Source organism: Petromyzon marinus, unplaced genomic scaffold (assembly GCF_048934315.1).
Source record: "Petromyzon marinus isolate PM22_M1 ecotype Great Lakes invasive population unplaced genomic scaffold, UKy_Petmar_22M1.pri1.0 PM_G_Scaffold_26, whole genome shotgun sequence".
NCBI classification, from domain to species: Eukaryota; Metazoa; Chordata; class Hyperoartia; order Petromyzontiformes; family Petromyzontidae; genus Petromyzon; species Petromyzon marinus.
In genome coordinates, this window is record NW_027422828.1 from 2,036,144 (window position 1) to 2,061,160 (window position 25,017).

Consider the following 25,017-nt stretch of genomic DNA (forward strand, 5'->3'; position numbering starts at 1 on the left):
TCAATCGCTTCGGTATAACGCCGTTTCGATACTCAGGAACGCATCCCCGACGTCCACACACACAGATAGACACACAGAAAATTACTTTTATAGGCAAGGTTGTCTACAAGTGTAGCGTGAAGTGTATACAGTGCAACGCGGCTCAGTGAAGGGTATGACGGATGCTGCAGGGGCGGCTCCCTAAACAACTTTGTAGGGGTCACCGAACCACACTGTGAACCCTCAGTGTGCCGAGTGAATGTTTCTAACATTTGGCAAAACGCGGCGTTAACAAGAACGGAGTTAAAAGGAACAACAAGGCCACTTAGTCACTAACCGCATTCAAGTGGTGACGGTCAAAAACAACGGTGCTTCTGCATTGTGGAAATTCACCATGTGCGGATGTTGACAAGTGTATAGTAGGGTAGTGAAGTGTAGCGTATCAACGTGTAGCGTTTGTAGTAGTGTAATGTATAGTGTGACGTGGCTCGTAGCGATGGGCATGCTGGATGCCATGGTGCCCCAAACAAACTTCGTGGGGGTCACCAAACACCCGCAGGACCTGGGGCTGAAACCAGATGGAGTCCGATTTCAGCCGAGGCCACCCCTAGGCTGCGGCTTGAGGCTACTTGCACAAGAATTGATCGGTCCATGGGCACAGCTCGCAATCGACGTTCCAGTGGAGTTGTTCCTTGCATCCGCATTGCTTCTCCACCGTGACTGGGGGGGGGGGGGGAACAGCACGGGGCGAGAGTGCGAAACGAACGCGAGAAGCGTCGTCGTTTTGACCGCGAGATATTTTTTTTTGACCGCGAGATTTTTTTCATCGCAATCTTGCGATCGCCGTTGACGCCGCCGTCTCCGTGCCGGCGTTGCTTGGGTGGCTGTCCTAGCCCAAGTTTTTGTTTCTATCCTAGCCCAAGTATTTGTTTCTATCCTAGCCCAAGCGCTGTATATGCTGGTCATAGCGAAGTACCGTAGGATATGAAAGTATGTTATCTGCACGATGCGCCCTAATAAAAAAAAGAACAAAGGCAAGTTTTCCGAGGGACATTACAGTAGTGTAGAATAGTGTAGATTGGTGTATAGTTGTATAGTGTAGCATGCAGCGTAGTGTATAGTGCAGTGGTTCTTAACCTGGGTTCGATCGAACCCCAGGGGTTCGGTGAGTCGATCTCAGGGGTTCGGCAGAGCCCCCGCCACGGAGGTCCGGACACACTTGAATTATTGTGTAAATTTGTGATGACACACACGGCCCGCTTGGCCATCACTGGCTGCAGATGATCATGCTACACTGCTTGGCCAATCAGCGCTGCGGGGAATTTAGTGCGTACTCAGTAGTCAACATGTGACTGTTGTTGTCGTACGTCGTGTGATTTCTTTAATATTTTATCCATACTAACTATGTCGGGCAAAAGAAGAAAGTGATCGGACGAATATGTACAACATGGATTCTCATGTATCACGGAACGTGATGGGAGTGAGCGTCCTATCTGCATGATTTGCAACGCCAAGTTGAGCAACTCTAGTCTTGCACCGGCAAAACTAAAGGAACACTTCTTGAAGCTGCATGGAGACGGGGAATACAAGAACACAACACTTGCTGAATTCAGGGTGAAGAGAGCCAGATTCGATGAAAGGGCCTCTCTGCCTGCTCTTGGATTTGTACCTGTTAACAAACCGATCCTGACAGCATCGTACGAAGTTGCTTACCTGATCGCAAAGCAGGGCAAGCCACACACCATTGGTGAAACACTTGTGAAACCAGCTGCATTAAAGATGGCGAATCTGATACTCGGAACAGCGGCCGAAGGTAAATTATCCCAAATTCCCCTTTCAAATGACACCATCAGTGACAGAATAGAAGACATGAGTAAAGACATCTTGGCTCAAGTAGTCGCGGATCTGATTTCAAGCCCGGCAAAATTCAGCCTTCAACTCGACGAAACCACAGACGTTTCTGATCTAAGCCAGCTTGCTGTTTTTGTACGCTATGTGAAAGACGACATGATAAAAGAAGAGTTTTTATTTTGTAAGCCTCTTACAACAACAACGAAGGCAGCCGATGTGAAGAAGCTTGTGGATGACTTCTTCAGAGACAACAATCTTTCATGGGATATGGTTTCTGCAGTTTGTACGGATGGAGCTCCAGTCATGCTGGGAAGAAAGTCTGGTTTTGGTGCGCTAGTAAAGGCCGATGCACCACACATCATTGTGACGCATTGTATTCTGCACAGGCATGCATTGGCAACAAAAAACTTACCTCCAAAAATGGCAGAAGTATTAAAAACTGTGGTGGAATGTGTGAACTATGTGCGAAAAAGTGCTCTGAGGCACCGCATCTTCAGTGAGCTGTGTAAAGAAATGGGCTCTGAATTTGAGGTACTTCTGCTCCATTCTAATATTCGGTGGTTATCCCGGGGACAGGTGCTGAATCGTGTTTTTGCCATGCGTGTGGAATTAGCCCTGTTTTTGCAAGAGCACCAACACTGCCATGCAGATTGCTTCAAAAATCCTGAGTTCATTCTCATTTTAGCGTACATGGCTGATATATTCGCAGCTCTCAATCATCTCAATCAGCAGATGCAGGGTGGTGGAGTCAATATCATGGAAGCGGAAGAACACCTGAAGGCTTTTCAAAAAAAGCTACCGTTATGGAAACGACGAACAGAGAACAATAACTTCGCAAACTTCCCGCTTCTGGACGACTGTGCAAGTAAGATCGAAGATGTGTCTGGAATCGGAGATATTTCTGTATCCACGGAACTGAAGCAAACAATTGCCACGCACTTAGATGAGCTTGCAAAGTCTCTCGACGGATATTTCCCTACAAGAGAGTCATATCCAGCATGGGTGAGACAGCCGTTCACGTTTGCTGTTGAAACAGCAGATGTCAATGATGAATTCCTCGACGAAATCATTGAAATTCAGCAGAGCCAGGTTCAACAGCAACTCTTCAGAACAACAACGCTCTCAACGTTTTGGTGTCGACAAATGAACAAGTATCCAGTTATTGCTAAGAAAGCCCTGGATTTTTTATACCATTTGTTACAACATATCTTTGTGAGCAATCCTTTTCGAGGATGCTGGACATAAAAACGAAGAAAAGGAACAGACTTTGCTGTGAAAATGACATGAGAGTGGCACTTGCCAAGGTGAAGCCACGCATATCTGAACTGATCTCTCAAAGGCAACAGCAGAAGTCACATTGATTTCCAGGTATGTAATTTGTTGTGAGTTTATGCATTGTGTTGGTTTTATTCTTTGAACAAGGTAATGTTCATGCACGGCTCATTTTGTGTACCAGTAAAAAATATATCTATGTCTTGAATTTGAAAAAAATCACATTTTATTTTTCACTAAAGAGGGGTTCGGTGAATGCGCATATGAAACTGGTGGGGTTTGGTACCTCCAACAAGGTTAAGAACCACTGGTATAGTGTGTGATGTGTAGTCGTGCATTGCAGTGTATAGTGTGCGTGCTGAACTTCTTCACACCGTACGTAGCTAACCATGCTCAGGAGGTGCGGGGGAAGGGCAAACACTAAAAGTGCTTCTAAAGAAGAGCTTTAAATCTAAGCGCCTTCTAATATCGGAAGAGCATTCCAGACGGCCACAGAAGCACATCCGAGAGCGCTGCGCAATGATGCAGTGACCACCGCCTTTGTTCGATGGCCGAGCCAAAAAGCCGTTGCTACCAAGATGACCGGAGTTTGTTCCAACGGTTCACGCTCCTGGACGAGATCATTTTTTTTACCGTGGTTTATTTGTGGAAAGCCGAGTGGCTGAGCGGAATCAAAATGGCTGACTCCGTTTCAGATCGCGGGCTCCCAATTCCGTGTTTCGGCCGTCCGTAATTTCAACAATAAATGCTGCTACGTTTGAGTTGTACATTTTTGCTCGATACCAGATTAGAAAAATTCCGAAAATGTCCTTTCACTGAAATGTGACACACATGTAGAGAGAGACAGCAGAGGTTGTGGGTTCGATGCCTGCCCCTGCTGCTGCATATTTGGAGTCTGCGTCTCATCATCATCACGGTGGCTAGTAGATGTTAACTATCTCGCCTGATATGCAGGGGTCGTGGGTTCAATCCCAACTCTGACAATGACCGCTGTTGTATGTTTGGAGCGTTTCAGATCTGCCTTGTGCTCGCGGATCTGGTCAGAGACGTGATGTTTCGTTTACCCAACGTAACAATCACCACATGTGCAACTTCGTTTGTAGACTCCAGGGCATTGCAGGTCAGGAATGACATCCTTCACAGATGGGATTAGATCACGGATTTTATGTAATATGAAATAGTTGCCGCTTTTTAATGAATAGTTTTAGTTTATTTTCGGGGAGGGGAGGGGGGGTGGGTGGGGTGAGGTGTGCACCTTGAGAGGTGTCGTATCCTCTGTCACAGCACGTGACGGAGCGTCCCTCGGTGGCCCCCTCCGAGGTGACGCTGTACTGCGGCCCCACCGTGCCGGGGACGCCGTGAGTCTTGTCGCGCTCGCAATACTCCGGGCTGGCGTTCACGTGAACCAGGTCGCTCGCCGTGGGCGCCGTCAACCGCTCGTTCACCGCCTCCAGACGCCGGCGGGGCCAGCGGGCGGCGCCGCCCCTGCCGCCGTTGGCGCCTCCGGCACTGCCCCCACCGTTGTGGCTTACCAGCTGCACGGCGGAACTTCTGTCGTACTTTTCCTGCGGCAACCATAATCGTCGTCATCAGGGGATGTGGTGGTTGTTGAGTGAATGCGGGGAGCTCCCTTAGCTGTGAGGGACCCCCCCCTCCCCCACCCCCCACCCCCGTCTGTAACCCTCCTATGGATTCATCCTCACTCTTGGTTCTTTCGGTAAAGTCACGTAGGTAAAGAAAATAAAAGATAAAAAAATGTAATCACGACGTTTCGATTGCAACACAAGCAATCATCATCAGGTGTGACAACCACAGCAAGAACATTTTACTGAAGTGGGAGAGAAACCGGAGTCAAGGGGTTTATACTGGCCATGGTAGGGGGGGGGGGAGTGGGCGGGGCTGTAGGTGCGGGAAGAGGGGCCAGTGGGGAGAGAGCCACGCATCTACAACGATTGCCGCCAACACGGATGGTGGCACTCGCAACAAAATAGCCGCACTGCCAAGCGCTGACGATGTAATTAACTCTGTAAAATAAACTAGTATCCGGTAAATAAGAGGGAACAACTATGAACTGTTCAATTTTACTTGGTTAATAACACATTTTAATGATTGCTCAGTTTGTATCTGTCCTCTGGGTTGAAGTTATGTCTGTGTTTGTATATCTGGATGGCTTCATGAACAAATCTTTGATGGTAGCCAGACGGCTTGCAGAGCACTTTGGTCTCGGAGAAAACAATATCATGGGAGCCCACGGCGTTGTAGCAGTGATCAGCCACGGCGGAAAATTTAGTCCTGCCGTATTTCAAATCTCGCGGATACGGTCTGAGACATGACATTTCGTTTCCCCAATGTAACAATCGAAACAAATGCAACTCAGTTTGTAAACTCCAGGGTATTGCATGTCAGGAATGACATCCTTCACAGATGGGATTAGATCAGGGATTGTGTACTGTACTGAATCGGACCTGGATCTTGTGCTTGTTTTTAAGATTTTGGAAATCTTTTTGGTAACGCCTGCTATGTATGGTGACGTGATGGTTCCCCCACCCCCACCATGCCCAGTATAAACCCCTTGACTCCGGCTTCTTTCCCACTTCAGCAAAATTTCTTGCTGTGGTTGTCACACCTGATGACGATTGCTTGTGTTGCAATCGAAACGTCGTGATTTTTTAAATATTTTTATTTTTTATTTTCTTTACCTCCGTGACTTTACCGAAAGATCCTTGCGGTCATGAAACTTCAAATCTAGAAGGCTTCATCCTCGTCACTCCCACCCCACACTCACCTCCTCTGGGTGCAGTCTCATCACCTGCAGCCGTGAGCTCACCTTCAGAAAGTTCCCAACGCTGCGAAAGTCGGCGAGCTGCTGCCAGCAGATTTTCAGCATGCAGGTGCCAAATAACACGTGGCACTTGCAGCCCATGTACGCCAGATTGTACACCGCCTGCAGCACCACCACCACCACCGTCATCATCGTCACCACCACCACCACACTCACCGCCACCATCATAATCGCCACTACCAACCGCCGTTCGCTAACAAGTGGCGGTGACGTCACGACGGCACCTGTGCCTGCGTCCGGGGATGGAATTCCTTTCCAGCTCAGACCCAGCGTGCCCTTCGCCACAAACATCACCTCCTGCTGTGTGTAACGGCTCTCTCGCTGCTCCAGCAGTTCAACTGCTGGGGTATGCTTTTTCGCCCTAAAGACGACCGCTTTGTGGTGTTGCGATCAAAGCAGCGTGGACGTTTTATTTTTTCTACCTCCGTGATGACTTTACCGAAAGAACCCAAAGGGGTGTGGATTCCTGCAGTCGCGAAAGCTTCAAATCAAGATTCATGCATAACAATAATCTTAAATGTAAGAACTGTATCCTGCGACCAGACGTTATTGTACTTGAAACATAAACCGGTAAAATTTTGATTTAAAGCTTTCGTGATTGCAGGGATTCATATTCTTGGTTCTTTCGGTAAAGTCACGTAGAAGGGGAAAATGAAATAATAAATAAATATATAAGCCAATTCAATTCTCACGATGTTTCGACTGCAACACAAGCAATCATCAGGTGTGAAAACCACAGCAAGAAAATTTGAAAAAAGTTGTGTTTTTTCCTTCAAATTTTGATGATGATTGTTTGTGTTGCAGTCGAAACGTCGTGAGAATTTTAATGTTCATATTTTTTTATTATTTTATTGTTTCCCTTCTACATGACTTCACCGAAAGAACCAAGAATATAACCGGTGAAAGTTAAAGCGAGAATCATTGCATCAATCACGATTGGTAATACAACCCGAGCCGACAAAGCCGAACCTAATTTGCATTGATCGCATAAAATAACTTTTTTCCATTACATTTGTTTTTTTAATGACAATACACACACATGCACAACCCACCCGTTCACCCACTCACCAGCCGGCCGGCCTCGTTGTTGTGCAAATTCATCGCCAAAGACTCCCCTCCTTGCCCGCTGCCACGATTGTGATCGCCCGCATCCACGAACCACTTGGCGAATTGGTATCCGTATTCGACGTCGTCTCCGGAGCCGCCCCGCCGAGCATCCGGCGGTAGCTTCATGGCGTGGGGAACGACCCAGGAGCAAGCACCCTGCAGGGCCCCCTGGCGGCAGGCGCGCGCCACCGCGTGGGCCACTCCGGCAGCGGTGACGGCGGAGACGAACGCGGCCTCGCGCGAGCCTGGGGAGACTCCCAGGGGGGCGTCGTGCGTGAAGCCCGCCCCGTCAGCTGGAGACGGTGCGGCCAGACCGGTGTGGGAAGGGGTTTTGGGGGAGAACACGCCAAGCAGGTGGTAGGGAAAACGTCGCCTATTTAGAGACAGACCCCTCTCACGGGATTTGCCCGGGGACCGAACAATGGGCTCCGCGGCCCTGCGAAAGGAGAGCCCCCGAATCGGCGGCGTGGGGGCGCGCAGCTCAGAAGCGGCAGCAGCACGAGCGGCTGGGGAGAGCTCCCACCCTCAAGGACCGACACGAGTGGGGACCAGGGGGATCGTCGCCGCGGGTAGGAGCCGAGCGCCGTCTCCAACTCCGCGGAATAGATCTCGGGACAGGGAAACGATCAGGTGACGGGTATTACGATCGCTGCTTTTACAGCGGCCGACCTGGGGAGCGAACTAGGGCCGGTGGGACGTCCGGGACCCCCAAGAGGCGTGCCAGGAGCGTCAGGAGCAGTGAAGCGAGCGAGCCGCAGCCTGGCACTGGCCCAGAGCGAAGGCGGTTGCAATCGGGATAACGGGGCGGCCGCTTGGGCCGCCCGCGGACATCTCCCGCTGCCCGAGGACGGGAACTCTGCGAAGCAGAGTCGCGTAGGGGAGGGGGAAACCCCTGGAGGAGGAACGCGGGAACTCCGAAGCAGAGTCGCGTAGGGGTGGGAGGTGGGCGACCCCCCCCCCTTTCCCCCCCAAAAAAAGCTTCTGTGTGCGTGTCTCGGGGAAGCGGTCGGGCACCTTAGGTGCGAGTGGATGTGGCGGGCTCGCTCTGACCCCTTACCCGACTCGGCCACGAGGTCCAGTGCGTCCTCCGCGCCAGGCACGGTGCAGTTCCACCGTTTGCCCTGGAACTGGTGCCGGCACTCGGACAGCGCCAGGTGGACGCCCTCGGCCACGTGCGCCACGTGGTCCCGGTGCCGCAGGCATATTCTGCGCTGTGCGGGAGACAGCCCCGGCACCCAAATGCACAGCGGCCGATACTCGGAGGGGTCAAAGTTGGGGGCCCACAGTGCGAGCGACCTGCAGAGGGATGGGGGCGGAAGTCACGGTGGCCGGGGGATGTTGACTACCTCGCCTGGTACGCAGGCAGTTGTGGGTTCGATCCCAACCCCTTAAAAAATGCCTGCTGCTGCATGTACGTTTTGAGTTTGCATGTCTCTCCCCGTGGTTGCGTGGATTCATCTCCAGGTCCCTCTGGTTTAGAATCAACGTCTCTACGCGTTTGGAGTGATTTGGCTGCTGCTATAAATCACCACGTGATGATGATATCGGCCACTTGCTTGAGCTATAAAGTGCGATAGCCAGGCCTCTCCTGAAAAAGTGCTACATGATAAAAAGTTAAATAGAGCAAATATCTGTGGAATTTCTACAGGTTTGTAAATTTGAATATTACACGATGTACACACACACACACGAGTTATTCTTCTCTGAAGTTGTGTAGTGACACAGCGCCGACCGCTGTCCAGCGGCGGCAACTGCTGTGGACAGCGAGTGCACTCACGCCGTCGAGAGTCTACACACGGCCGCTGCATGCCGGCAGGGCGGAGGAACCGGGGCAAGGGTCACGGAAGACCTCACAGGGAGGGAGGCCCCTGGAACCCTCTGGTTGGTTTGAGAAGGGAGGTGGGGCCAGGGGCGGGGCCAGGGCAGGGCCAGGGGCGGGGCCAGACCAGGCCAGGGGCCAGGGGCAATATAAAAGCAGCGGTGAGAGCGCTCCGGGCTGCCGGTACTGGGAATGGACTCTTCTTCTCATTGTCGCCTTCACCGGTAATTGTGCGGCCGGACAGCGGTTGGTCGTCTCGGTCGACGCAACGCGGTTCAGGGTCGTGTCTGGGCCGCGGCTGTACGGCAGCGTGGTCGAGAGAGAGAGGCCGGAGTTGGTGTAACGGAAATAAGAGACGGTGCCTCCTGCGACTGCATCGTCTCCGACTGTGCGTGTGCGTGCCGCACGCCGGAGGAGGACGCTACATGGGCGCAGGATGGGAAACAAGCAATTGTCTTTTAGCGCGCAAGACCCCGGCCGAGCCAAGTGACTCTTTCCTCAGCGGCGACCTGGCGATCATCACGCTGACACTTACAGCAGTAGGCAAACACTCTCAACGCGTGCTTCTAAATGTGGAGGAAATAATCGGAGGACCCCGGAATAAAAATTCTTAAGACGACCACGGGGAAAATATAGCAACTCCAAATATACGGCATGTGTCAAGGTCGCGATTGAACCCACGACCTCCTGCATAACAGCCGAGGTCGTCAACATCTCATAGCCACCATGGTGCCCCAATATACCGCGGTAGATACTGTATATGTGATGTATATACACGCACACGATAAAAAAAATCCCGTACAACAACCGTATTGAGTGTGCAAAATAGAGGCAAGGTAAGAAGGTTGCTCAAATCGACGTCGAAACTTGTGAGCTCTCATCGCAGCAGTGAGGACGAAGACAGCGGCAGTGGCGGCGGCTTGCGGTCACCACAAGGAGGCGCTGGCGACTGCCCACAGCTGTGCCAAGGCGCAGAGCCCCAGCGGGAACCAGTCCACACGTCGCAGGGGATCCATCGAAATCCTCGTGGTCAGCGGCGCTGCGCAGAAGAGAAGCGGCCCGGTGGTGACGATGTTAACTCCCTCGCCTGGTACACAAGAGGTCGTGGGTTCGACCCTGACGATGCCCGCTGCCGTATGTTTTGAGTTTTCACGTCTCGCTCATCATCATCATCATCACCACCATGGTGGCTGGGAGATGTTCATTACCTCGCGTGGTACGCGGGATCGAACCCACGACCGCTTGCGTACCAGGCGAGGGAGTTAACATCTCCTAGCCACAGTGATCGTGACCAACTCGACTGCCGTCACTCTGGTGGGTACGATGGAATTAAGCTGCGGTAACGACGTTAAATCTATGAATGCATGCGGGGTATATGGAGGTGCGGGCTATCTGAATTTCTGCGGGTTACATGCTTGAAACTACGGTAGTCTCAATGGAGCGTGGCTGCTGGTGGAGGGGGGTGAGGGCATGTGAGGATGATGAGTCTCCCCGGTATCGTCTGAAGAGCGCGATGGGCCGGGGAGTTTCATGCTCCCCACCGTGAAACACTTGCACACGCACACACAAAGACAAAGGTCCCCCGTGCAAGCCTTAGACCGTCGAGGCAAGTACCGTTAGCGAGTAGCGGCGCCACGCTCGGCCGCCTTTGTCTCCCCTGTGGCGAGGTCTACCCATCGCACCAGGTGTGCTCATTTGAGGCCGAGTATACCTAGGGGAGGCCCAGGACCGGTTCAGATAATCGTCACTGGCGTTGGCCGTGAGCGAGGGAACTGAAATCGGGTCAAGAATTGACTCCACCTACGTTCATCAGATTTATATTTTTAAGGCCGGAAGTTTGACCACTCGCTCGCTCCCTTCGGGGCGAAGCGGCTAAGGAGCGAAATCCTTTCGCGTGAAGACGAAAAAAAACTCGCCCGCAATGTGGCGCCATTCCGATTGCAAACGGTGCGACACTTCGGGACGTGCTCCACGGGCCGTGGACGAGTTTCCCCGTCGTCGGCAGTCTCACCTGGCAGGTGCACAGGCAGGTACACAGCCTGGCAGGCAGGTAGGTAGGCTGGAAGGCAGGAAGGCAGGGCAGGCAGGTGGGGCAGGCAGGCAGGCGGGTAGGCAGGCAGGCAGGCGGGCAGGTAGGCGGGCAGGCAGGCAGTGGAATCCACACCCCCGCAGTGTCAGCGGAGGGCCCTTTTATAGATCTTGTTGTTTGTCAAATTAGTCATCACGGCGTGCTCATCACGAGTCCACGTGCTCCCGAGATGATCTCATCCCACACACACCTGCAGCCACTTTCCACAAAGCCCTGCCCCCCTCCCCACGTGCGTCCCTCGCTCCTCATCAATCAAGAGACACCCTGCCCCCAACGCCATCACTCTGACTGCCACAGTGATAGACTTGGGGGGTGGGTTATGTCCGCAACGTTGTGTCCAGGTTCACGCAGATGCGTAAACGTGGTTTTCTCGACATATTATTTATGTTGAGTTTAACACGTAGGCTTTCGCGACCAATATTATTCACAATCAAGGTTTTTGGGTTAGATCGTGTTATTTAATGTGTTTTAACTCTCCACCACCCGACACGGCCAAACAGTAAAAAAAGTGTCACGTTTAAAAAAGACAAATAGTTCACTGCTTTAGCCAATCGGTGTATTGAAGAGTGAATCAACATCATTTACATTTTTTGAGTAGTACGACGTTTCGCTGGTAATTACATTCAGTATCAACGGGCGATTTGCCAGAATGGTGAAGCCCTCTCCACTTGCTCCCGGTCTTAAATAGAGCAGCAGCAGGGTGACGTCATCATTTAACCCAGTCTGGTGCGGTGATTTGAGGCGGAGCGGGTATTGTAATTATATAATAGATTGGTAATCATTCAATCGTTATTCATTGGTTTTTTTCCCATGTAAGGAATTGTTTGGATTGCCACGTACGGCGCGAAAGAAGTCCAACGTCTATGTTGAGTGATCGCTGCACTCTCACGGGTCACTACGCTCTACCGTACAACACCGCGCGGTCTGTCAAAGGCCCTCCTCGCTCGTGGGTGAGTTATTCAAGGCAGAGCCATACGGTGAAGAACAGAAGTCAACGGAAGCCCGCGAATGTGTTAACAAATTCATCAATAACGGAGGTTTTTTGGGGTCAGATCGCATAAATGTGTAAATGTTGTGTTGTTGAACCCGCCGCCACCCGAGACAGCCAACCAGTGAGGGTTGTCACGTAAACAGAACGTGGCCAATTCGTCACTGGTACAGCACGCCGGTTGTGTGTTGGAGAGCTGGCTAGCTGTCACCTGAAGCTCGTTGTGATTAATGGCGAAACGTCATGGTACTCAGTTTGTTAATGTCGTGGCTTGGCTGTCCAACACACAACCGGTGTTCTGTACTAGTATACTACACTATACACTACACTATACACTACACTATACACTACACTACTATACACTAATATACACTACACTATACACTACACTATACACTACACTATACACTAATATACACTACACTATACACTACTATACACTACACTATACACTACTATACACCAATATACACTACACTATACACTACACTATACACTACACTATACACTACACTATGCACTAATATACACTACACTATACACTACACTATACACTACTATACACTACACTATACACTGCACTATACACTGACATACACGACACTATACACTAATATACACTACACAATACACTACACTATACACTACTATACACTACACTATACACTGCACTATACACTAATATACACTACACTATACACTAATATACACTACTATACACTACACTATACACTGCACTATTATACACTACACTATACACTACACTATACACTACACTATACACTACACTATACACTACTATACACTACACTATACACTGCGCTATACACTAGTACACACTACACTATACACTACTATACACTACACTATACACTAATATACACTACACTATACACTACACTATACACTACTATACACTACACTATGCACTAATATACACTACACTATACACTACTATACACTACACTATACACTACACTATACACTAATATACACTACACTATAAACTAATATACACTACCCTATACACTACACTATACACTAATATACACTACACTATACACTACACTACACACTCGTGCTGTGCTAGTGACGAATCGGCCACGTTCTGTTCATGTGACAACCCTTACTGGTTGGCTGTGTCGGGTGGTGGCGGGTTTTAACGACACAACATTTATATTTGTACGCGATCTGACCCCACAAAAACCTCTCGTGGATGATAATGTTCGTTACAGCCTGCTACGTGTTAAACCGTTCAGAAATGCTTCGTATAATTCACAGCAGCCATTATAAACCATGATGTTGTCTTAAACAGAGACATCCTCCGACGAAAGTAAAATCATTGATCGGCCTACGCTTTAAAAGCGCTGGCATTGCAGCGGCACTGCGGTGTTACCACACAACAAATCTGCACCGCTGATTGTAGAGGCTTGGGGGGATTTGCCAAGGCCACTCCGTCATCAAGAAGGGCCCCTGGTGACTGTCGCGGTCCCCAAGTGACGAGATTCATTCCCCGGGCCGGACGAACGAACGGCCGGGGGCGGCGCAGCACGTGACGCAAGAGTCACGTCGGCTGGGGGTCTCGGTCGGTGATGCCCAGAGGGGCGGCAAGGGAAATCCGGCCAGGCCCCTCTGACGGCCGATAGCCGAGAAGCACCGAACGTCGGTGAAGCTGCTTGTTGTGATTACTGACGAAACGTCGTGTTCACGTTGTTCATGTTTGGGCTTTGCTCTCCAGCGCACCGCTGTTGCCGTGCTAGTGACGAATTGGGCCACGTTCTGTTCACGGGACAAACTAACTGGCTGCGTCGGGTGGTGGCGGGTTTAACGACACATTTATATATTTACGCGATCTAACACAAAAAACACCTCTATCACGGAGGTAATTCATGATTTGCAGCAGAATGTAGTTTGTGTGTTACAAGTCCTGCCACGCGCGACAATGGTCAGACAACATTTGTCTTTATCCTGGGACCTCCTGTTGCCAGCGCCAAAAAGTGATGGTAGGTTTGTCCACCTTTTTGTCTGGCAACGAAACAGCGGCGTCAAGATGTTAAAACGCCAAAACTGAAACCTTTTACAAGGAATCACGTTGCTGCATTCACCACAATGCTTGTAGTCAAAATGCAAACAAAAAACGTACTCTGATCATATATGATGATGCATTGTCTTTGAAACTGCTTGGGTCTACACCAGAGACGCATTTTTGGCCTTTTGGCGTCCTCTGGTCTAACACCGTCTGAGACGAGGCTCCTAAGAAAGCTGTCTCTGGTGTGGGCCAATCAGTTTTCAAAGACAATGCATCATCAAATATTATCAGAGTGTGTTGTTTTTGTTTGCATTCTGACCACAAGCATTGTGGTTAATGCAGCAACGTGATTCCTTGTTAAAAGGTTTCAGTTTTGGTGTTTTAACATCTTAACGCCGCTGTTTCGTTACCAGAAGAAAAGGGGAAAACCCCTATGATCATGTATTCGTCTGTTTGGTTTTTATTTTATCCGCAAATTTCAGGACTAACTGAGCAGCACTTCAATTACTGTTTTCAAGCCGATGCGGTTGAGTTTCTAAGAGACTGACGTTGTACAATGGACTGATATCCTTTAGGCTCTTCACTGAAATCTATTTGAAACCCAATTTCATCTCAAAATGCCTTTTTTTGCTGATGGATTTCTGAGCAGCTCCAGTTGTTTATCTTGAGTGTCGTTGGGACGGACGGATGGACGGATCTGCAGCGAGGGCATTGAGCCAGAATCGCCGAGACCCTGGGTTTGAATCCAAGCAACAACCGCCTAATGTTTAAACCGTACCCTTAAATGTGTACATTTGATGTCGGCCAAATCACCAACGACTACGCTAACCATCGTGCTAAAAATAGTTCTCACTTAATTTGGGCCAAGTTCCAGCTCTACACAAATAAATATTTTTTTTCTCACCATAATTCGACTCGTCCAATCAACATGCTGTTTGTTCGCCTCGTCGCAGGGCATCGACGTGAAGTGTTGTGCCCCCTCCTCCTGGTGGGTGTGTGTGTCAATCGAAGGTCATTTGAAGGGAATCTCAGAAACGCTTGCGAAATCCGCCTCGCGAGCGGGGGGAGGGGGGAGGGGTGGTGGAGGCCGCCGCTCCGCTTCGCGAGAGTTCCAGACGGACACTTCGTCACGTGACGTCATACGGAACGCACGTTTCTGGAATAACGTTTGGGGGGAAAAAAAGATGCCAAAAACACATCTGAGCATGAATTTTGATTTGAAGCTTTCGTGACTGCAGTGATTCATATTCTTGGTTCTTTCGGTAAAGTCACCACGTAGAAGGGAAACAATCAAATAATCAAATATATAAAACAATAAATTCTCACGACGTTTCGACCGCAACACGAGCAGTCATCATCAGGTTTTCACACCTGATGATGATTGCTTGTGTTGCGGTCGAAACGTCGTGAGAATTTTATTGTTTTATATATATTCTATTATTTTATTGTTTCCCTTCAACGTGACTTTACCGAAAGAACCAATAATATATCTGAGCATAGTTAAGAGGCGTGCGTGCAACTGTCCCGATTAAGCAAATGGCGTGGTAAAGTGGGCTTGGCCTGCCTTTGTTTATCATCATGGCTCTGGAAGAAATCCCCAACCCCTCACCCGGGGTCGGTGGGGGGAGAACCCGGCCCCTCAACGTCCCGGCTCCCTGTCTCTCCCCAGCGCAGGGTGGCACCCCCAATTTGACTGTGCCCCCAACCACAGGTAAGTAGACACCGGGCAGCATGTGCTGTGTATGTCCGACGCTACACAGGGTCCTCGCGACGTGGTGATACTACGCCGTATCAACGACAATCGTACGATCCGTGATGATCGTACGATCCATCTGCTAGATACCGTCATATCCCCGTGATTGTTGTAGCTGGTTTAAATTTGTTTTATTTCCTGACCGGGAAAAACTAAAACATCAATAACAAATAGGTTCGTTAACGTCGTTAATAAATGGGCATCGTCCATTACATTAATGCTCTGCAATATTTTTCAAAATAATTGACGCCACGGTGATTGACCTGCATGATTTTCATAATGAAGATAATTACGTAATTTGTTTCAGTGGAGCTGACAGCATGTACCGAGTACGTTATAAGTGTGACAGATGGCCTTGATTATAAAATACTAGCTGTACTACCCGGCTTCGCCCAGGACTTGGATCCACAACGCCCGGCCGCCTTTGTCTCCCCAGTGGGGATGTTCACACACCACAGCAGTTACTCGTTTGAGGCTGAGACGACCTAGGGGAGGCCCAGGACCGGTTAAAATAATCGTCACCGGTGGTGGCCGTGAGCGGGAATCGAACTCGGGTCGCCGGGTTCGTAGCGCAGCGTAGCGCTAACCACTACACTACAATGTGTTACGCTTCCACACACACACAGACACACACACACAGACACAGACACACACACAGACACACACACATGGACACACACAGACACACACACGGACACACACACAGACACACAGACACACACACAGACACACACAGACACGCACACATAGAAACACACACAGTCACACACAGACACACATACAGACACACACACAGACACACACACACACAGACACGCACACACGCATACACACACACAGACACACACGGACACACGGACACACAGACACACACAGAGACACACACACAGACACAGACACACACACAGACACACACACACAGACACACACAGACATACACACACAGACAGTCACACACAGACACACACACAGACACACACACAGTCACACACACAGACACACACAGACACACACACAGACACACACACACAGACAGTCACACACAGACACACACACAGACACACACACAGACACACACAGAAACACACACAGACACACACACAGACACACACACACGGACACAATGTATAAACCTCCACCCACTCGTGCGAGTGATGAATATAATAGATAAGTGCCAATAATGCATTGTAAACACGCGTCTACATCACGTGCTATCGCAATTAACTCATTAACCCGATTGGCAATCATTGACATCCACGCGCGTGGCTTCCCAGCGTCACGTGGCCGTCAAGGCATCGGCCAATCAATTATGCAAATTAGTGTCGCAATCCCACTGATTGATGAATCAAGGCGGGCAGGCTGAAGGAGGAGTGCGCCTAGTGAATAGTGAATTGTTCACTCGGTGCGTGTGTGGAGCGGTGGCTACCGCCGGCGCTGTGGAGGGCTTGTTAATGATCGTTCACTGGACTCGACATTGGTGGTGGTGGTGATGTTGTAAGGAGTTGGGGCACAAAGTGAAGCTTCACCAGGCCAGCAGGACGGTCTGTTGTCTCGCGTTTACGTTTGTTATTCGAGCTACAAATAGCCGAGTGGGGGGTGGGGTGTGGACGCGTGGCAGACCCCCAACTCTGTGCGTTCTCTACCGTAGTCTCCAGATTCATAGACGCACTTTCTGGAGAATGTGACCATTCTTAATTTCAACAACAACAACAAACACCGCGTTAAGCAGTGGTAGTAGTAATAATACTGTAGCTCTTGGGTTACGTTATGCATTTCGTACAATGCCGAGCCGTTTGGATTTTTTGCGATGACCATAATATTAATGACTTAAAGCTTTCGTGACTGCAGGAATCACATTTATGTTTACTGCCTCAGCAGCTCTCCCGCTATATGATATTGTTATTATTTTTATATATTTTTTTTATCTACGTGGCTTTACAGAAAGACCCAAAGAATATAACAATCATGTTTGTCAATCATCATCATCAGCTGCGATAGCATTAAGTGGCATCATCAGTTCAATCATCATCAGCAGCAGCATCATCATCGGCCCTCAACAGCAGCAGCAGCATCATCATCACTGCCCTTGTCGCTATCTGACAGCATCATCAGCACTGCCCTTGTCGCTATCTGACAGCATCATCATCGGCAACAGAGGCAGCAGCAGCAGCGTCACGACCGCCATGCAGTGCAGCGCTGCCAGCGAGACTCTTCCCAACTCCAACTCCTTAGCAGGAGGAGGAGGAGGAGAGGCCGCAGCCGCGAGCACCACGTGGCCACTCGCAGGCGCTGCGTCACGTGGTGTCGGCACCGGGCTAGTCTCACTATCGCAGGGTTACCTGCGCGTAGCTCCAGATGTGCCTTGGCCAGGTGTGTCTGTGTATCAGCCAGGTGTGTCTGTGTACCAGCCAGGTGTGCCTGTGTACCAGCCAGGTGTGTCTGTGTACCAGCCAGGTGTGCCTGTGTATCGGCCAGGTGTGGGTGAGTGACAGCCAGGTGTCCCTGTGTATCAGCCAGGTGTGTCTGTGTACCAGCCAGGTGTGGGTGAATACCAGCCAGGTGTGCCTGTGTATCAGCCAGGTGTGCCTGTGTATCAGCCAGGTGTGTCTGTGTATCGGCCAGGCATGGCTGAGTATCGGCCAGGTGTGTCTGTGTATCAGCCAGGTGTGTCTGTGTATCAGCCAGGTGTGTCTGTGTATCAGCCAGGTGTGTCTGTGTATCAGCCAGGTGTGTCTGTGTATCGGCCAGGTGTAGATAAGTACCAGCCAGGTGTGGCTGTGTATCAGCCAGGTGTGGGTGAATACCAGCCAGGTGTGTCTGAGTGCCAGCCAGGCGTGGCTGAGTGCCAGCCAGGCTCTCAGAAGGGCCACGCTCGTTGGAGGTTCACGACGGGCGTGCGGCCGGTGTCGACGCCGGCGTGGGCGGCGGGCGAGCGGCGGGCGCCCCGCCCGAAGCCGGAGTCGCGTTCGCCCGGTTGGCAAGCCGGGCGGGCGGGCGGCGAGCTCGCGGGTCGCGGTGCAGGCGACGGCGAAGACGCCGCCGGGACTCGTGCGGGCGCGAGGAGCGGAGGCGACGCGGAGGCGCGGTCTGGCGTGCCCCGGTCGGACGCCAATCTGCGGGGCGCCTCTCACACAAGTGTCGGCAGCCCAGGTGCGAGTCGCCGCACGGGTGCGCTGCGGGTAGACCCGAGTCCTCCAGGTGAGACTCGGTCCGGTGAGCCCCAGCCAGGCGCTGCGAGTCGTGCAGGCGTGCCGCAGGTAGGGCGGCTTATTCCACGTGCTGGCGGCAGTGATGACAGTGGTGGTATTGATTACGGTGGCAGTGGTGGTTATGACATTGGTGGTGATGGTAGTGGTATTGATGATGGTGGTGGTGTTGGTAGTGGTGGTTGTAATATTGATGGTGGCAATGGTGGTAATGGTAGTAGTGGTATTGACGGTCGTGTTGGTAGTGGTAGTGCTGGTTGTAATATTGATGGTGGCAATGGTGGTGATGGTAGTAGTGGTTATGACGACGGCGGTGGTGGTAGCAGTGGGGTGTTATTGTGGCACGGCGTGAAAGCCCTTGGCACTGCTGCTGCTGCCGCTGTGAGCCAGGCAGGCACCAGGCGCGCCCCGCCGGCACCCCCGGCCGGGGTGATCTGCCGCGTGGCGCCGCGCGACGCCTCGCACGGCCGTGCCATCCCACAACGCTCACAGGTAACGGAGCTCCTTCGCCACCCCCCTCCCTCCCCCCCCGCGATGTCGCGAACGTCAACACAATTCTCTCCGCGTGGTGGCCCCTGGGCGCTGGCGGTCCTCCGTCCAGAAGTAGCGGTTCACGCAAAGGCGGCTCAACGCAAGCGGGCCCTGTCGATGAGACCACGGCAGTGGGAACCGGTCTAGATGTTGAACCTACCGGTGGTTAAACCGACGCCCGTGAGATTTCGCGGTCCCCAGGAGGCCGTGTCGCTGATGGGATGTGTTAAAAACACACAACTGCTTTATTTTTATATGGAGGCGCAGATATGCGGAGGCAGATTGTCAGCTTGGCTCTTTTGCTACTTATTTCCACGACGAGGTTTTTGCGGTTTGCATTATGAAGACTCGATGGTTTCACACGACGCACAGAAGCATGTTAGAAGCACTCAGCCTTTGCGCATTCCACAGAAAAAACTACAGGGACTCTTCTACTGACGAGCATTCGACTTGCGAAGTTTCAGAGATACGAACAAACCTGTCCGTATGTCCAGTTGCCTGTTCAGACCGAGAGTCGTAGGTTCAACTGCCGCGCAATAGATGACGGTGGTGGCATCAACACCTGCAGAACATGAAGAACCAGTGGCATCTACATCTGTAGAACGTGAAGAACCAGTGGCATCTACATCTGCAGAACGTGAAGAACCAGTGGCATCTACATCTACAGAACATGAAGAACCAGTGGCATCTACATCTGCAGAACGTGAAGAACCAGTGGCATCTACATCTGCAGAACAGGAAGAACCAGTGGCATCTACATCTGCAAAACGTGAAGAACCAGTGGCATCTACATCTGCAGAATGTGAAGAACCAGCAGCATCTCATCTACAGAACGTGAAGAACCAGTGGCATCTACATTTACAGAACATGAAGAACCAGTGGCATCTACATCTGCAGAACGTGAAGAACCAGTGGCATCTACATTTACAGAACATGAAGAACCAGTGGCATCTACATGTGCAGAACACGAAGCACCAGTGGCATCTACAGAACATGAAGAACCAGTGGCATTTACAGAACATGAAGAACCAGTGGCATCTACATCTGGAGAACACGAAGAACCAGTGGCATCTACATCTACAGAATACGAAGAACCAGTGACATTTACAGAACATGAAGAACCAGTGGCATCTACACCTGCAGAACACGAAGAACCAGTGGCATCTACATCTACAGAACATGAAGAACCAGTGGCATCTACCGAACACGAAGAACCGGTGGCATCTACGTCTACCGGAGATTATACATCTTTTAAAGACATTCCCCGTGTTTAGTGTACTTTGGACTTCGGAACGCATCGACTTACAAACAGACCTCTGTAATCTAACTCATTCGTAAGTAGGAGAGTCCCTGTATCAGCAGTCCCAGAAGAACTGCATTCCTGCCCTCTTTCTTGCTGCCTTAGGTGACCGTCAAAAGAAACTGAGAGCAAACGTGACACCGACCAATGACCAGGACGGGCAGCAGCAGCAGCAGTGATGCTGAGCTGGGTAACTACTGGGTCGTGTCCGTCGTCACTGGGGCTCATCAGCACAGTTTAGTCTGCTGCAAAGTGTCCTGGAAATCCAAATGTGTTGCGGCCACTTCCACGCTCTGTGCAGCGTGGCTAACGCCACCACGAATAGTCGCCTCTGTAACTGAACGCACAACCCACCAGCATCCCATCACCATCTTCATCACAACCACAGCAGCAGCAGCCGCAGCAGCCTCAAACGGGCTTCGCTCTGCGGTAACTTACCCAGTCACTGCTGCCCTCTGCTGGGGATCAAGAGCGGTGTCCAATTTGGGTTAGGTCACGGGAGATGTGGCTTTTGATATTCAGGGTTAATTTCAATTGCACAGTAGGGCATTAAGACCACACATTTATTTCACCGATCTGTTGTGCAAATGAATGAATGCACGTGTGTGTGTGTTGTGTTTGCTGTGTTGTGTTGGCTGTGCTGTGTTGGCTGTGTTGTGTTGGCTGTGCTGTGTTCGCTGTGCTGTGTACACTGTGTGTGTACACTGTGTACAGTGTGTGTGTACACTGTGTGTGTGTACACTGTGCATACACTGTGTGTGTGTACACTGTGTGTACACTGTGTGTGTACACTGTATGTGTACACTGTGTGTAAACTGTGTGTACACTGTGTGTGTACTGTGTGTATACTGTGTGTACAGTGTGTACACTGTGTATACAGTGTGTACACTGTGTGTGTACACTGTGTGTGTAAACTGTGTGAGTACACTGTGTGTGTGCACACTGTGTGTGTACATTGTGTGTGTGTACACTGTGTGTGTGTACACTGTGTGTGTACTGTGTGTATACTGTGTGTGTACAGTGTGTACACTGTGTACAGTGTGTACACTGTGTACAGTGTGTACACTGTGTGTGTACACTGTGTGTACATTGTGTGTGTACACTGTGTCTACACTGTGTGTCTACACTGTGTGTGTGTACACTGTGTATGTACACTGTGTGTGTACACTGTGTGTACAGTGTGTATACAGTGTCTACACTGTGTGTGTACACTGTGTGTGTACTGTGTGTATACTGTGTGTACAGTGTGTACACTGTGTATACAGTGTGTACACTGTGTGTGTACACTGTGTGTGTAAACTGTGTGTGTACACTGTGTGTGTGCACACTGTGTGTGTACATTGTGTGTGTGTACACTGTGTGTGTGTACACTGTGTGTGTACTGTGTGTATACTGTGTGTGTACAGTGTGTACACTGTGTACAGTGTGTACACTGTGTACAGTGTGTACACTGTGTGTGTACACTGTGTGTACATTGTGTGTGTACACTGTGTCTACACTGTGTGTCTACACTGTGTGTGTGTACACTGTGTATGTACACTGTGTGTGTACACTGTGTGTACAGTGTGTATACAGTGTCTACACTGTGTGTGTACACTGTGTGTGTACACTGTGTGTACACTGTGTGTGTACACTATGTGTGTGTGTACACTGTGTCTGTGTACACTGTTTGTGTCCGCATTGAACCGAACCCCCGGCAAGGCCATCTACTTAATGACGAGAGAAAATTCACACGAAATGTCCTTTTCAATGAAGTCTTCCAGATGTAAATTGATACAAGCTTTTAATGAAGAAATAAAATCATCTAATTCAAAACACAACACAATTCAAAGATGTTTCATTTTAAAACTTCAAAACGGAGCATGGGGTACTTGCGTGAATGCGTCCTTCGTGTGCAAATGTTGTGACTTTCCTGGCCTGAAGGCCGTCAATGTGTTGGACCCTTATTGGTGCACAGCGTCTCAACAACAGCAGTGGGGCTTGCTTCAAGCGATAGGTACGAACATCCAGACGTGAATCAGCAAAGGGCATTTCTAGTCCTAGTTAGACAAAATCTACGTCAACACGTAAGACAAAACTACAATTCGTGTTGTAGAGAATGTACCTCCTCCTATACGTGTAACTTGCAAGTGAAATGCCTTGTAACTGATGAATGATCCGAGCGTGCTCCCTATTTCAAAGACAATGAGTTGCTCCAGAGGCAGACGCATCGTGAAACACAAAAGTACCCTTTGACCTGCATCACAAGAACAACGGGTCTCACCTGAGTTCTCTGTACAGGTTACTTCCAAAACACACACACACACTTTGTCCTAACATCACTTAATCAATGTTTGACCCTCAGACAAAATGTTACATGCACGCGCACAACATTGAATTACTGCAGCGAAATTGACTGCATCACGTTACATCGTATTAACAAGAAGTTATTTTACAAATATGCACCATCTGCTTAACAGTATATGTACAACGTACTATTGTTGCGTCATTCAAAACGAGTAGGCCGTTGCATGCTGGCGCCTGGGTCAAAATGTAGCAAATTCTAAACATTACGCTACAAATAATAGATCATGGCACTTCGATGGCAACACAAGCAATCGTCATCAGGTGGGACAAGCACAGCAGCAAGAAGAAGAAACTGCTGGAGTAGGCGCCTACTACTTCAGCAGTTTCTCTTGCTGTGGGTGTCCCACCTGATGACGATTGCTTGTGTTGTGATCTAAACGCCGTGATCTGTTATGTTTCTACCCACGTGGTGACTTTACCGAAATAACTCAATAGTGTGGATTCCTGCAGTCACGAAAGCTTCGAATCAAGATTGTCTACAAACTACACAACTGAGATGACGCATCAATCATCGCCCCCTACTGACAGGCTCTTGTCCACATGCAGGCTGGTGCAGGGCCACCACCTTGTGCCACACAAGGGCAGCTGCTACTTGGGGATGCTCTTCGAGTGTTTCAGACGAGGTACGACACAAAACTCCGAGTTGCTGAGGCGATTAAGCAAGCACTGTGTAAATGCAATTATTATAACATAGTGAATGCTTGGGAGCTCATTGTCTCTCGCTCCTGGTTAAAGATCTACCCAACCCACAGGTCCACAAAGACTGGCCGCCCTTACTCTGCAGGTTGAACCTAGCAACTGAGTGTCCAACTTCACATTCTTGTCATTGAAGGCCTTTGACAAAGGTGCATCTATTGGAGCGACATCATCTCAAGCTTACACATCTACCGGGTCTCCACTTGACTTTGTATTGTCTCGGAGGAAGTCCACCCACACCTCCACTTCCATAAACTGCTGGGAGTTGCCTCGCTCTGCCTCACAGTCAGAATTCTCCTCCTGCTTCACGTTGCCTCCATCGATGTGAAGGTCCCATTTTGGAGTTGAATCTTCATCTTCACATTTTACCTTCACTTCTTCGCTCTTCACCATCGCTTCTTCCCTCTTCACCATCACTTCTTCACATTTCACCATCACCTCTTCACATTTCACCTCGATACCTTTAATAGTGTCCAAGCTGGGATTTTCTTCTGGTTCGTGTTTCATGAGGGATGGGCTCATTGCGGCACTTTGACTTTCACACGCTGATTTCAGACTGCACTCCTTGTGGATCTTCTGATGCTTCTGTGTTCTCTGGTGTACTTGAAGATTTGATGAATGTGCAAATGTCTTCCCACACACACTGCACTTGAAGGGTTTCTCTCCCGTGTGTGTTCTCTGGTGTACTTGAAGATTTGATGAATGTGCAAATGCCTTCCCGCACACACTGCACTTGAAGGGTTTCTCTCCCGTGTGTGTACTCTGGTGTTTTAAGAGCAGATGAATCTGAAAATGTCTTCCCACACACAGTGCACCTGCAGGGTTTCTCTCCCGTGTGTGTTCTCTGGTGTGTTTTAAGAGCAGATGACCGTGAAAATGCCTTCCCACAAACGCTGCACTTGAAGGGTTTCTCTCCTGTGTGTGTTTTCTGGTGTCCTTGAAGATTAGATGAATCTGAAAATGCCTTCCCACACACAGTGCACTTGAAGGGTTTCTCTCCGGTGTGTGTTCTCTGGTGTTTTTTAAGAGTAGATAAATTTGAAAATGTCTTCCCACACACACTGCACCTGAAGGGTTTCTCTCCCGTGTGTGTTCTCTGGTGTGTTTTAAGAGTAGATAAATCTGAAAATGTCTTCCCACACACACTGCACCTGAAGGGTTTCTCTCCTGTGTGTGTTCTCTGGTGTGTTTTAAGAGCAGATGACCATG

General features: G+C 50.0%; 1 protein-coding gene across 1 annotated transcript; it reads right to left on the bottom strand.

Annotated features, from left to right (window-relative positions):
* Nucleotides 1-66: 66 nt before the first annotated feature.
* On the bottom strand, nt 67-11,044 carry LOC142913450 (protein Wnt-5b-like). The gene is made up of 7 exons (XM_076060981.1): nt 10,882-11,044; nt 9,801-9,909; nt 8,109-8,347; nt 7,013-7,344; nt 5,930-6,046; nt 4,358-4,667; nt 67-699 (listed from the first exon to the last, which is right to left on the bottom strand). The coding sequence occupies exons 2-7, from the start codon at nt 9,884-9,886 to the stop codon at nt 605-607; spliced, it is 1,179 nt and encodes a 392-aa protein (XP_075917096.1). The 5' UTR covers nt 9,887-9,909; nt 10,882-11,044; the 3' UTR covers nt 67-604.
* Between the last annotated feature and the right edge of the window lie 13,973 nt (nt 11,045-25,017).